At 40.4% G+C, this 15,792-nt stretch overlaps 1 protein-coding gene across 1 annotated transcript in view; it reads left to right on the plus strand.

The window, feature by feature from the left end:
• Positions 1-15,792, plus strand: part of IL17RD (interleukin 17 receptor D) — an 89,281-nt gene that overhangs the window by 49,270 nt on the left and 24,219 nt on the right. Inside the window, exons 2-3 of the mRNA XM_005310021.4 lie at positions 9,555-9,612; positions 13,791-13,916. Coding sequence (XP_005310078.2) covers positions 9,555-9,612; positions 13,791-13,916 — 184 coding nt within the window. The remainder of the gene's footprint in view (positions 1-9,554; positions 9,613-13,790; positions 13,917-15,792) is intronic.

Below are 15,792 nucleotides of genomic sequence, written 5' to 3' on the forward strand. Positions count from 1 at the left end.
CTCCTGGCAAACAGAGGCTAGGGACACCATCCCTGCTCATCCTGGCTAATAGCCATTGATGGACCTATCCTCCATGATCTTATCTAGAGCTGCCTCTTCTGTAGGATTGAGCACAGTAAGATGCTATTACATTAAGGAAATTCACACTGGTATAACTACATTAGTGTAATCACTCTAGTGCAATCCTCTAATGTTGAAGTTCTGCAGCAGTGAAAGAGTGGTAACATGGTGTAGTAAACTGTTTCGGTATAGGTCCTAATTTGGGCTGATTCAGCATGTCAGCATTATAAATTCACACCTGTGTAACTACATTGAAGTAATTACACCAGTGAGAATTTTCTTAATGTAGACAGAGCCTAAGAGGTATTCACATTTATAGGGCTTGTTGGCATTTCTAATAAAGTGTTGGTAGGGAAGGGAGGTAGGAGAGGGAAGCTGATTTTAACCTTTGCATTTTCAAATTAGAGTACTGGAACATGTTTTTTTATTTTTTTATTTTTTTTAAGTATTTATAAAATTGTAATGTAATCCTGGAATTCAAAGTTTTAACACCAGCTCTGGAAAAATAAAATGCAAAAAATGTGGAACCAGTCAGTCCTTTGAAGTGGATTTATGCTGGGCTGACCCCGGGTTTCATTTCCCTTGGAGTTACTGCTCTGGAACACACTGGAACATTGAAATTACCGGAGCAGATTAGCTCAGCAACCTATCTCTGACATTGGCCAGTACCAGATGCTTCACCAAAAGGGACAAGACTCTTTAATAGACAATTAGCTACTATGGGGGAAGTTTCTTCCTAATTCCTGCCAGCTAGTGCTTGTCTTGCGCCCTGCATCATGAGGACTTATAGCTTTTGTGTTTTGTTAATATCCTATCTAATGTAAATGTGGCTAGTCTTGTTATCCGTATAGTGGTCTAGTCTCTTTTTTGAAACTTTGAGTGATATTTTGTGGCAGAGTTCCAGAGGTTGAGTACATGTGGGTGTGAAAAAGTATGCTATTTAATTAAGTTTAAATTTGTTGACTTCAAGTTTCCTTGAATATCCTCTTGTTCTTGTAGTATGAGAATAAACAGGAGCATCTGGGTACCTGCTCTAAACCATCCACTACTTTTTATAACTGTCATATCTCCTCTCTAATCTAAACGGTCTCAATCTTTTGAATCTCTACTTTAATGGAAGTCTTTCCTTTGCTCTAAACGTTTTTGTACCCTATCTCTGGACATCTTCTGTTTCTGCTAAACCTTTGTAAAGAAAGGGTGACCACCAGGTGAGGTTGTACCATCTGTTTGTAATATGTGTTCAGTTCTGGTCATCCTTTCTTTACAAAGATTTAGCAGAAATTGACTTGCATTATAATATTTTCAGCACATTGTTTGCTTTTTTTGACTGCTGCTGCACACTGAGTGAGCAGAAGTTTCCACGGAGCAGTTCACAGCAGTCCACAAGCCTTTTCCCCAAGTGCTTACAGTTAAGTTAGAACCCAACAATGTGTATGAGTATTTCACTTCATACCTTTCAATATGCTTTACTTTACAGTTGTCAATTTTGTGCTGCAGGCTCACCTAGCTTTGCTAGGTCCCTCAGAAGTTCCTCAGTCTTCACTAACCTAGATAATTTTATGTCATCTGGAAATGTTGCCACTTCTCAGGTCACACCCGCCCTTTTCCAGATCCTTTGTAACTGAATTAACAATACCAGTCTTAGTACATATCCTTGGGTTGCCCTTCTATTGATCTTTTGCCAAGTCGAAACCTGACCATTTATTCCTGCTCTTTGTTTTCTGTTTCGATTTAGCATGTTTCTCAGCCCTGACAGTACTTTACCTCTCACCCTATGAATACTTAGTTTCCTTAATAGCTTCTTATGAAAAAGTTTTGAAAGACTTTTGGAGAGTTCATATAGATCATAACAACCAAGTTCTCCTTTAGTTGCTATTTTGTTGAAATGCACTAAGAATTAATATAGAGTAGAGAAATTGTGCTGGTTTGTCCCTTTCACATCATGGTCAACTAAGTGTTTTATAATTCTAATTGTAACTGTTATTTCAGCCAGTTTTACTGGTATTTGAAAGAAGGCATGATGGCTGTAATTCCCAGCACCACCCAGATACTTTTTTCAAAGATAGCTACAATTTTACTACCTTCCAATCCTCTGATATAGGAAGTGATTTTAATGTGAGATTGAATAGTTTTGTTAGCAGCTCTGAAGAAGTGAGGTTTTTTACCCACGAAAGCTTATGCCCAAATAAATCTGTTAGTCTTTAAGGTGCCACCGGACTCCCTTGTTGTTTTTGTGGATACAGACTAACACGGCTACCCCCTGATAGTTAGCAGCTCTGTTGCTTCATTCTTAAATTCCTTTAGAACTTTTGGATGGATGTCATATTGTTCTGAAGACTTATTGCTCTTTAATTTATCAACTTGTTTTGGCACCACTTGTTTTATATCTGTTTTTGACAGTGCCTCATCTTTATTGGTTTGGATTTACAGTGATGATTTATTCTTTTTTAATTGGAGGTAGTGATTAGAGTATCTTTTATATTACACTGCAGTTTTCCTTTAAGTATCAACTCACTATTTCCTGCTTGTCTGGTTTTAAAAACTGTATCATAGTTGTACCTTCTGAAGCTTATGTGTTTAAGTAGCTCTCATACCTATATAGTATTGTGTGGAGCCATGGTGTAGCATCTGTTGAATATGAAAATTTCTTTTCACACAACTTTGAGATTTTTTCCCCTATTTGTTTTAGTATCTGTCACTAACTCTGGAATGTTTACTGCTTACATTACAAAAATGTGCCTGCAATATCAGTGGTTCTATATGAAATTAAGGTCTGTTATGTAAATTTTGATCATTTAATGTATGTTCATTCTTTCATGATTTTGTTCATTTGGTGGATGATGGTGCTGATCTGCTTGGGAAAACCAAGGGGATTTTTTTTAAGATTAGAGGTTTAATAGAAAGGTGGTGTTTCTCTTTCAAATGGAGAATTTTATATTTCATCTGTTCAATTTGAATTGTTAAGTGAAAGTTGCAAAGTTGTGAGTATAAGAGCTATTAGTACGTATATTTTAAAAAACTATTTATTTTTAGAGCCATTAGTTTGTTCAAAATGGTAAGGATATTTAAGAAAGTTGCTTTGTTTGGATACACAGTGAGTAAATATTCTGTTCATTCCTGTGAGTTGTGCCAATTGTGGCTTTGTTTTTCCATGCATATTTTTTGTTTTGTTTGTTTCCTGGATTTCATTTGATGTTGCTGGTAAATTTTGAAGTGTTCTATAAAACTCTGATGATAACTTCAAGATAATTGTGTGGTTTTTTGTGCTGCTCATTCTTGTTAAACACAGCAGAGCTGTTGCATTTAACTGGGGAGCTGCAGTTAAGGTGAATGTGTGCAAAGAGTGAGTGTTTCCTGATCCTTTCTTCTGGTTCAATATTATGATGATGATATCATCATCGTCATCATTACAGCAGCAACCAAAGTGAACATTCAGGGATCAGGGCTTCCTTGTACTAGGGATGCAAAATGTAAACCAGTTAACCGTTAACCTCTGGGCCGGTCGGCCGACCCTGGCCGGCCGGAGCAACCCTAGCCACAACGGCCGTCTGGCCCTTTAATCGGTTAGGGAGGGATAGCTCAGTGGTTTGAGCATTGGCCTGCTAAACCTAGGGTTGTAAATTCAGTCCTTGAGGGGGCCACTTGGGGATCTGGGGCAAAATCAGTACTTGTTTCTGCTAGTGAAGGCAGGGGGCTGGACTCGATGACCTTCCAGCTCTATGAGATAGGTATATCTCCATATATTATAACCGTTTAAACAAAACATTTTAAATCATTTAAACTGTTAACTTTTAAAACGGTATTTACATCCCTACATTGTACTAAGGGTTATATGAACACAATAAAGACAAACCTTGACCCAAAGAGTTCAGAAGGTAGGATTATGACAAATGCAAAATGTGGATGAAATAGGTAAAAGGAGGAGGTGGAAAGCCAAATTAATAGCAAAATGAATATGTTGAGCATAATGTATTCTCAGTTTACCACCTGCCTAATGAGTTTTATTACAACTGTAAGTGAGAATATAAATCAATAGGCCAAGTATATGAATACGTGAGAGTTAGGATTTTAAAAGCCTATTAAATAGCGTATCTTATCCTCAATTCTGATAGCCAGGGCCGGCTCTAGGCACCAGCAAAGCAAGCAGTTGCTTGGGGCGGCATATTTGCAGGGGCGCAAGAATCCAGCATGGGAGCTGAGAACCAACAGGGGGCCCTGGGAGCTGTAGTTCCTTCGTTAGCTCCCTGCCTATAGAGCCAGCCCTGGAGCAGGGAAAGAACTACATTTCCCAGCATTCCCTCGGCCGCTAGTAACAGGAAAGGGAGGGGGAAGGAGTATGGAACTGAAATCTGCAGCTTGCTGTGAATGGTAGGGACAGAGCCAGCTCTAGGTTTTTTGCTGCCCCCCACCGCAGCCCTGGGCTCCTCCCTCACCCCTGTGTTGCCCCAGCCCTGGACTCTCCCCCGCTCACACCCCCTGCCACCCCAGCTCTGGCCCCCACCTGCACTCCCCTGCTGCCCCAGCCCTGGGCTCTTCCCCCCCCCCCCGCATCTCCTGCCACCCCAGCCCTGGGCTCTTCCCCCCCCACTCCTGCACCCCCTGCCACCCCAGCTCTGGCCCCCAACCACACCTCCTGCTGCCCCAGCCCTGGGCTCTCCCCCAAAGAAAGAATTGGGTGGACTAAATGGACATTGCACCTCTCTATCTGAAGCCTAGCAAGGGAGGTACGTGGATCCCACTAGAATTTAAAATGAAAAGTAAGGGAGGGGAGGCTCTACTAGACTGGGTAGCTTTAGATACAGTACCAGGCACGTAGGAGGATTTCCACTTTTGAGCCATGGAAGCAGAAATTGACTTTTCTTTTCCAGATTTGAACACCCTCAAAATTCAGGAGTGCTCAAGCTCAATTTGGGCAGTTGTTACTTCATTTCTCCCAAATCAAATATACTGATCCACTGTAACTTGCTGTAGAAAAAGTAGAATAAATTGACCAAGAAATGCTTCCCAATGGTTATTAGGACTGGAATTGCTATTTTCAACAGCCATTGCTTTTTTTTTTTAGTTTTAGTTTTATTTGTTTAAAAGGAAGACCGTGATATTGCATTGGCAAATTCCCCATAGAAACAAAGAATGGAACAAAAGAAGATTACAGGCACCTCAACTTTTCCTCATTTATGTAGGACAGTCTTATAATATGCATCCAGATATCCTCCAATCACACAAGCTGAAAATTGTTCCACTTTACTGCAGTTCTGTAACCATATAGGAACAGTTTAGCAGTTCATTGATGCTTCCTGGTTGAAAACATTCAAGTGGATTGTTCTATATCTCAGAGTTGGATTGGGACAACCAATTGACTCACAACAAAATGCCCAACAGTGATGGAAAAGAAACATTTTAGCCAAGAAAACTGAGGGAAGGGGCAAATCCTTGCTCCCCCCCCCCCCAAATGTATAATCGGGCCTTAAATAGGACCCTGAAAAGATAGGACTTTACTTGTAATGGTCTCATCCACAAGACTGCCACACAGCCAATTGCATGGTAAGAGTTGGTCAGCTGCTGAAGAATCATGCACAGTGTGATTTGATTATGTGTGTCTAAGGAGTCTAGATATTTCAAACATGATGCTTACAGGTCTTAGCCATCTCCTGTTGCTTTAGGCATTGTTAGCAGTGCATCTACTGTTATTAGATAATCCTTCTACAATGTCAAAAAATGAGGTAATTTCTGGGAAGAGTGAATGAAAGCAACAGATGTTTCAGGAATAAATTCACACATGATGTAAAGCCACCTGTAACAAACAAGAAACCTGATTTTAATAATTGAGTTACAGGACTGAGTTCAATTGTGGTGTAACCCCTTAGGAGAGAGTGGGTAAATTTTACCAAGAAATAGAAAACAATACATTGATTTATTTTTCCTCAATTATTAGATCAATATTAGAGCTGTGAGCTTTAGAAAAACCCTCCAGGCAAGTTTTGAAAAATGCAAATACAAAATAATAAACTGTACTGAATTCATTTTAGATATTTCCTTGTTCATTCCACAGTATCATCAGTGATATTAGCACAGCTCTGAGAAAAGTGTCAGGTAATTAACTGCACTTTTTTTGTGTAGGCCATACCTATTTAGATAACTGTAAATCAACCTTGTTCCACTAGCTCCTTTGCAGGGCCGGCTCTGGCTTTTTTGCCGCCCCAGGCAAAAAAGCTGCCGGCCGCCCCCCCCCCCCTCCGGGGGGAGGGCGGCCGTAGCCCTGAGGGGAGGGCGGCGAGCCCCGATGGGGGCTCCGCTCTCCCCCCGGCCGCCGGGGGGAGGGCGGCGAGCCCGGCCATGGCCCCGCTCTCCCCGGGCGCCGGAGCGCCGCGCCACCCCCCTCCAGGTGCCACCCCAAGCACAAGCTTGGTGGGCTGGTGCCTGGAGCCGGCCCTGCTCCTTTGCAATACAAAGGAGAGTTTCTTAAATGTTTGTTCAGAATCTGTAAGATCTTTCCCTATCCCTGAACCAGATTATACCATATTCGAATAAGCAGGGCCGGCTCCAGGCACCAGTTTACCAAGCAGGTGCTTGGGGCGGCCACTTCGGAGAGGGGCGGCACATCCAGCTGTTCGGCGGCAATTCGGCGGACAGTCCCTCACTCCTGCTCAGAGCGAAGGACCTCCCGCCGAATTGCTGCCGCAGATCGCGATCGCGGCTTTTTTTTTGTTTGTTTGGCTGCTTGAGGCTGCCAAAACCCTGGAGCCGGCCCTGCAAATAAGTCAAATTTTAGTTCTGTTTGACAGTGCTGCTTTAATGTTGCATGCAAGCCAAGTGCTTAAAGACACTGATAACATACTACTGCAGGTGCATGATCATGAATATATGATATATTGTATATATAATTTATAAATACATATGTATACATAGGTGTGTGTGTCCATATAGACTCCCTATAGATACCATAGAGCCTGCTTCTCCACTGCTTTGCACCTTTTGCAGTCATTTACCCCTGCACAGAGATAATCATATAATGTGAACAACATCGATGTATTATATTGCAACTCAATTTTGTAATCTTGGATTAAATAGCTCCTGTGACATATATGATAACACATGGGGCTGCTCTCATTGAAATCAGTGGCAAAACTCATGTTGTCTTTAGCAATAGTAGGATCAGACCTCATCTCTTTGATCCTTCCCTCAGTAGTTTTGGGGGATACTTTAAATGTATATTTGAATGCAGATAGATTTATCCCATAAAATGTAATACAACTCTAAAATATTAAGAGACAAATGTAACAATCATTTGTACTACTTGTGGAAAAAACATTAATATTTGAAAGTAAAAGCTGCTTTTTAGCTGCCATATATAAAGCCAAAGTGCAACGTACTAGGCAAAAAGGCAGTGAACTTGAAGGTAAATCTGTACAATTGTTAACTCAATAATTAAAGCAGCAATTTGCTGAAGAAATAGTTCCTGTGTTAGGGGTACAGATGGCTAACTGGTAACATAGCCTAAAGGCAATTATTAAGTCTTAAAACATTTTTATGAACAATTATAGGTGTCTCAAGCATAAAAGTAAACATGATTTCTGTTGAAATATAACACACTCTGAAACAGAATGAGAAACTATAGATTCTTGCATTTTAAAAATTGGTATCTAATGTACTTTACTGTATATTTACAACTTGTTCCTCTAGTAGAAAAGTTTTAGGATACAAAACCTGTTCCAACTGGAGTTGCTCCAGTTGGCAGCTTTGCTAACTGTTTGTTGATTTTAGCCAACCAACCAATAATGAGCGAAGAATTTAAATGATCTTTCTGTGCTGTTTTTCTTGTCTAATAAGAGTGTATGCTCTTCTTGGTGAAGACTGCCTCTTAATATGTGTTTGTACAGAGCATAGCATGATGGACCCTCAATATTGATTGAGGTGTTACTGTAATATAAGCAAATAAGATGTTACTGTCATATAAACAGATAATGAAAATGATAAATCACTCTTAAATCCATAAAGCACTTACAAGTATAAAATCTACACAATTCTGATGTCAGGTGCAAAAACCTATGTTAAGGCTAAACATAAAATCACAGAAATGTAGGCTGGAAGAGACCTTTAGAGGTCATCTAGTGAGTCGATCCCCTTGTGCTGAGGCAGGACCAAGTATACCTAAACCAAGTGTTTATCTTACCTGTTATTAGAAACCTCCCAATGACTGAGATTCCACATCCTCACCGGGTAACCTTTTCCAGTGCTTAACTATCCTTATAGCTAGAACGTTTTTCCTAATATGTAACCTAAATCTTCCTTGCTGCAGATTAATCTGCTTGCTCCTTGTCCTGCCTTCAGTGGACACAGGGTTGTGCCCAAGGAGGGGCAAACAAGGGCATGGCCCCCCCAATAATCATCAGGGGCACAGAACTCCTCCCAGCCCTAGGGTCACGGGGAGGGGGGAGTGAGCTACTCCCGAGGCCTCCTGGTATCCTGTTATACCTGTTCTTTGGTTACACTTTGATCTCTGTAGGTATGACTCCAACACCTTTCATAGCACTGAATAGAGTTAAACATTTTTAAAAGGCAGTCTGATTTATCTGCAGGCAAATTCCGAACATGCTGAAAACTTGGCCATATGTGCCTGATGGTCAAGCAGATGGACAAAATCCATCACGCCCTTCATGCACCTACTCACCCTCAGTTGATTAGCACAATGGGGAATTTCTCTTTCGTGGTTTTGATGGTTTTTCTCTTTTGTGGTTTTGATTTCTGTCCTGGAAGTTGCTAAGAAAACAGAACTAAGGTGCCATGATCATTCTTCTGTGCAATGCCCTGGTGCTCTTCTGTATTTCCCTTTATATTTAGGAATGACATTTTTTTTCTTTTTAGTTGTTCAGGCTTCCTTGTCATTAGGTCTGAGGAAAAGGGCTCAGCCTCAGAAGAGACTGGCATTTTCTTGCTCATGTATGTTTGTTTGACAGCTTGTAGCTTAGTGGTTTTGAGCCTTATTAGATGCTGCTTTCAGTCACACTTTATTTCCTCTCTAAAGATAAATTTGAGTCACTTTTTGACTTTCCAATCCCTGGGCTGATGGAGTATATCTGTACAGATCCAGTCAGTTCAGAATAATGGATTTGGGGACCCAGTACCTTCCAACACAAAAAAACGTAATATTTTTTTATTATTCAGATATACTGATCAGGTCATCCTCCTTAAAACTGCAGATTTTCCCTTGGTGTTGAAATTTGTTTCTTTGTGACTGTGTGTATTTGAAAGCTACTGGCAGGAGAAAAGATAGAATTTCAGGAATGCTGCAATCTGTTCTTGCATTGGTTGTATTCACATTGCCTGCCTGCCTGCCTGCCTGCAGGTTGAAGACAATATAACTCACCATGGATTTCCATGTGAGACTTTTCTTTTTGTGTGTGATGCCAAATTGAAACACCTAAAATTAAAATGTTTCTGTAAACTCAAAGCAAAGTCATTTTTATTCACTATATTTTTCTGTTGTTTCTCTGTAGGTGCTGCCACTAGTCAGCAAGAACGGTGGAATGCTTAATATCACCTTTAAATATGACAGTAAGTTAATCACCTACAACAGATAAAAATCTCAACTTCTCTCAAAAACAAAAATCCCAACTCTTACTCTTATATAGCAACATGACTTTTAAAAAAAAATAATTCTCACAATTCTTGTAAGTTTGTGAACTGCAGGTTTATGTAAACAAAGATGATTGAAAAATGCTTTTGGTGAGATATTTTTACTAAATAATAATCTTCCCCACATTTCTATTGTCTGTTATGCATTCTGAGCTCATCCAATGTCTGTCATTCAAAAGTAAACCTCCATACAGGAGGCAGCAGCTGCCAAAAATAGGCAGTCACTTCACTCTCGCTTACCAAAATTTATGCCATGTAAAGCAGGATTCCATTATGCCAAGTTTTACATTGCTTAATTTTTCCTTTGGTCTCTTTAAAAGGAAGACATATTTACACTCTAAAATTAGCTAGTGTTGATTTTAAAAGGAAATTGTCTGTAAGGTTTATATGGTTTTAAAAGGTTTTCCTTACATATACTAGTAATAATAATGTAGATTATTTAATACCAAAAAAGTTTAAAAATCTAGTTTAGTTTCTATCCTTTGTGTGTTTCATTTACTTAAGAACATAAGAACAGCCATACTGGGTCAGACCAAAGGTCCATCTAGCCCAGTATCCTGTCTTCCGACAGTGGCCAAAGCCAGGTGCCCCAGAGGGAATGAACAGATCAGGTAATCATCAAGTGATCCATCCCGTCGCCCATTCCCAGCTTCTAAATTCATGAGAAAAAATGTGTTTGTTTTTAGCTTTGTAGAAGCTTGTTTTTCTGAAATCTAAATTTTGAGGGTAAACGGAGTTGTGTTCCTTTAAGTAGAAAATAAATTTAATTTGTTCTCATGTAAAGGGAGTATACTAGAAATAGGTTTCTTTCCAATGATTAATGTTAAATATCTGAGTTTTAGTTTGTTCTCTCATGAACTATAATCTGACTTGCATATCTTGGCTCAGGATATGCTAACACATACTCAGATATCTGTTGGGTATACGAGGGCCATATCTGCATTGGGAATTTACCCTGTTTTGGCAATCAGGGGTCTGCCACCAGTATAGCTGCACCAGTGTAAACTTAATGTGTAGACTAGGAAAGCCCCGATTTTGCAGCAGTGGAGCTAAAATAAATTGCATCAGTGCAAATAACAGCTTTCCTTGTCTACATTTGGTGTGTGCACCTTTACAACTACATCACTGACTGGTTGCTGGAGTTGGAGTAAAGTCCTTATGTGTTAAAACCTAGTATACTTACTGGAAACACTGAAGGAAATCCTTTTGTTTCATTCTGATGTATCTTAGTTTATCCTTGGTCACAATTTCATATGAGCCCTCTGTTTATATGATAATTTCTGAAATATCAATCCTTTATTGTGAATCCCTGTTCTATGTCTAACCTCACATTAGTATTTAAAGAACGCCAGCATAATTTATGCCTATTAAATCCTACATGGAATACATGGTCACTAGAAGAGGGTAATAATTTCTTACCTGAATAAAGAAAAGCAGGAAATAGCAATCAGAGCAGTGATACCCACTGGTAGGTTCACACAGTGGAGCCTGTTTAAACACTAATAACTGTCATGTTTTTTACCATTAATTCTTGCATCAGGAGCTGGGGTTAACCAATGACAAATGTTAATTTAAAATGCTGCTCCAAACTCCCTGCCTAAGGGGGTTATTTAAGTTTGGCAGTAGTGCAAGGAGGTCCCTTCTACCAAGACTGAAGATTTTACATAATACAGAAACATATACTGATAAAGAAGAGCCAACAGAAAGAAAAATGTGGATACCTGGCTCTGATTTAAAAGGCATTTATTTTGTTGCATAGCCTGTCCATGGGTTAAGACACTGTTTATCCAGTTTCGTATTTAACTTGGATTTAACAGAAGAAATGCCTCCCTGTAAAGCCTGCAAATTCTTCACTGCTGTGTTCTTTTTAAACATTTTAAATCAGGAACTCACATTCAACCCTGAGACATTTTGTGTATTGCATTTTGGCAAATTGTTATTTCAACATAGCATTTTAGTAACTAGGATCCAAAATCTTAGGCAAGGCTGTTAATTGGATCCAGACCTTGCAAGAAGCTGTTACTCCAAACTTTCCATTGAAAGAGATATTTCTATTCTCCTAAGAGGAAATTAATGCTGTCACTCGGTTGACTTTTAGCAACAAATTCCACTTACAATAACTGAGGACTAATTGCTCAATTTTCATAAAACTTAATATAGTACAAAATATATTTTTCTGAATTGTGCAACAGTTACCTAAAGGAACCAAACAGCTCACCCTTGTCATTTATGGTGAAAAGCCCATTTCAAAGATTCAGTTTGTGTGATTAATAATTTTTCATTTGTAGTTTTCAAGGGAGTGTATTTGATTTAAATTCTTGTTTTTTTGCATTGGCTTGATAATGTCAGTCAAATTCATTTGCAAGCATAGTACAGTCTAGTACCTAGCATCAGATTTGGAATAACTGATTATTAAAATTTGGCACTATACACTTAGAACATCAATCCAACATTTTTTTTTGTAAATTTAGTAGATTTTGCAAGTAGAGAATTATAGTACTATGCCACCCCCACACAGTGCAGGTATTACCAAATCCAAGCATTCAAAAATCATGATTACACACACACACACACACACACACACACACACATTTAATGAGATTGGCCTAAAAATCGTGAGAGGTTAAAAAATAAACTTTGGAATAGTTTTATTTGACTTCTGATTTTTGAATCTTTATGGTTCACATTCTCAGGCTTTTCTCAGTAACTATAACTTTTTTTTTTAAATGAAAACTGAGATCTCACATAATCATATGATTCTAGGAGCTGAGGCTTTAATAACATCAAATATTGTGAAACTCACAATAAAATAATGAGATTTATCGACATTAGAGTTCTCAGTGGGCCCTAGTGGCAGATAGATGGGGTATTGGAGCTGTGTGGTTGTTGAACAGATTGGAGACTAAAGGTCTTCACAACAGAGGTGAGAGGAGATGGATTTAGTGAGTGAATGCTGCAATGGCCAAGTCTGCTTTATGGATTGGAATCAATCTGTGTCTTTATTTCAGAAGATGAGCTGCACTATGGTAAGTTAGCAGACAGTGTTATGTATCTGGACTGAGGTCTTGGTAGCTAGTGAGAACAGTGGCTGTTGGGATCTTCAGAAGTTTGTCTTTTGTACTGATATTCCTGTGGTACCTGGTGCCATGGTGGTACAACTTGCTGAGCTGTTTGGACAACATGGACTAGGTCCAAGGATGTTATCACAGGCCTGGTGAAAGTAGTTGTAGTTAATGGTGTCTAGAATCCATGATTTGCAGTCTGTTTGTGTGCGATGTTTTAGGAGAATATGTAGAGGGGACACGGAAGAAGATTTGAAAAAAAAGTTAAAAAAACAAACCCTTTTCTTGTGCTCTTGCTGTACTGGGGAGTAAAGAATTTTGCTTCCCTTTGGAAACTGCAGCCTCCATTATAGATGTCCTGCCCTCTGGAGCCATCCGGTTCACCTGTACTGTATGTGGTATTATTACCAGATGACCAAAATATTTGGTGTGTTAAGGAATCAGTCAGGTGTGATTTATTTTGTGGTTTAATTACCAGTGTTATTGAATCTCATTTTGTGAAAGTAAGCCGTTTTCTGTGTGTCTGTCAGTCTCTCTTTGTCTGAGGTGGTGGGAGCAAGCTATCTGTAGGCCTGGTAGCTGGATAACTGAGAAGTAGTGGGATTGATATTAATAATTGCACATAAAAACAATAATGAAAAAAGAAAATGAAACCAGGCTGCTTTATGTAAATTAATAAATTAAAGTTTGATCTCCTGGAACGGTTTAGTAGTACATTCACCCAAACAGGGATTACAGTGCCCGCATTGTTTTTAATTATCCTGGCACTAAAGCCCCATTGTAGACTTAATGTGCAGTTGATATAACAATACAATAATTGAGGTATTTGAAGTACCTATTTTTAAGTTTGATTATTTTTCTAAAAATGTTAAGGAATAAACTAAATCTTGCTCACTTTACTCACATGAATAGCATTATTGGCACTACTAGCATGAACAAGGCTTTCCAGATTTTGTCCTGTGTCAGTTTGTGAATTATTTGGTCCTGCACAAGACCATTTTTATGTTTTAAGTGATTTGTTTCTCAATGTTTTAGATTGCACTCCTTATTTGAATTCAGTGGGAAAACACGTGATTGGAGATGTGCAAAATATAACAATCAGCCAGTATGCATGTTCCGAACAAGTTGCAGTGACAATAATTTGGACAGCAAATCTACTTGGTAAGTATTAGAGAACAAAACAGTTTAAATCAGGGGTGGGCAAACTTTTTGGCCCGAGGGCCACATCAGGGTTACGCAACTGTATGGAAGGCCGGGAAGGGAAAGCTGTGCCTCCCCAAACAGCCTGGCCCCCCGCCCCCTATCCGCCCCCTCCCACTTCCCGCCCCACTGACTGCCCCCCTCAGAACCTCAACCCCTCCAATCCCACCCCCCCACTCCTTGTTCCCTGACTGCCCCCTCCCGGGACCCTCGTCCCTATCCAACCCCCCTGCTCCCTGTCCCCTGACTGCCCCGACCCCTATCCACACCCCCACCTCTTGACAGCCCTCCCGGGACTCCCACCCCCATCCAACTGTCCTCTGCTCCTTGTCCCCTGACCATCCCCTCCCGGGACCCCCCGCCCCTAACTGCACCCCAGGATCCCACCCCCTGCTCCCTGTCCCCTGACTGCCCTCCCGACCCCTATCCACATCCCCGCCCCATGACAGGCCCCCCGGGACTCCCACTCCCAACCCTCCCTGTTTCCCATCGCCTGACGGGCCCCCCAGAACCTCCGCCCCATCCAACCGCCCCCCTCCTCCCTGACTGCCCCCCAGAACCCCCGCTTCCTTACCCAACCCCCCTACTCCCCACCCCCTTACCAGCAGCAGGAGCTCGCAGCTGCGACACCGGGCCAGAGCCAGCTGCGCTCCCCACGCTGCCCAGCGGGAGCGGTGGGCCAGAGTGCAGGCGGCGGCGTGGCTGCGGGGAAGAGGGGACAGCAGGAGAGGGGCCGGGGACTAGGCTCCCTGGCTGGGAGCTCAGGGGCCGGGCAGGACGGTCCCACAGGCCGGATGTGGCCCGCAGGCCGTAGTTTGCCCACGTCTGGGTTAAATCATCATGTCTTTTGTAATAATCTCTCAATGATCATATTAATTTAAAATAACTTGTCTTTTCCCCTCATACTAATTAAGGCCTGATCAAAGTAACTTGGTTATACACAGAAGCATATATTTTATTGGAATCTAAATTCAGGAAAAAAAAAGGCTACAGTTTTATTTTTTTAAATATTCTCACACTCCAACACACAAAACATAGCATTAAAAACCGTTCTATACCTTTTAAACAATCATAGTTTAAAAAATATGAAGGTTGTTATATACACACAGAAAAATTATCCCTCTGCTCTTCCATCAGAGTCTCAACTTTGAATTTCTTTGCATTTATTAGTTTATACTGCCTCATATTGTCACTGCTAGAAAAAGTTTATTTCTCACAATTTTAAACATTTAGAACTGAAGCTGTCTATCTACTTAAGGACTAGACCCTAAATGCGGATTGGAGTAATAACATAAATAAGTATTTATAGATTTTATACAGAAAAAAAATGAACTATAGTTCCTTTTGGTGTAATTTAGTTCTGTAGAGTGAATAGGTATTTGGTATTTTGTCCATATAATGAATTGCTGCAGTGTTAATATAAATATGTATAGGTTTGTTTACACTTGAAATGCCACAGTGGCACAGCTTCACTCCTGCAGGGCTTCAGTGTAGACACCACCTACGGCAATGTGAGGGGTTCTCCCATTACCATAGGTAATCCACCTCCCTGAAAGATGGTAGCTAAGTGGACAGAAAAATTCTTCTGTTGACCTAGCACTGTCTACACTGGTCAGCTTAACTATACCACTCAGAGGTTTGGATTTTTCACACCCCCGAGCGACGTAGTTAAGCTGACTTCATTTTCCAGTGTAGATCAGGGCTATTCAAAATGTTAGGAAGTAGTTACTCCACGTTTGCAATGCTACAGTTCAAACATTGATATCTCAGCCACTTAACACTGTTTTCTTTTAAAAGAAATGCACTCTTCATTATGGATAAAGATTTTGCAAACTGA

Source organism: Chrysemys picta, chromosome 7 (assembly GCF_011386835.1).
Source record: "Chrysemys picta bellii isolate R12L10 chromosome 7, ASM1138683v2, whole genome shotgun sequence".
Classification (NCBI taxonomy): domain Eukaryota; kingdom Metazoa; phylum Chordata; order Testudines; family Emydidae; genus Chrysemys; species Chrysemys picta.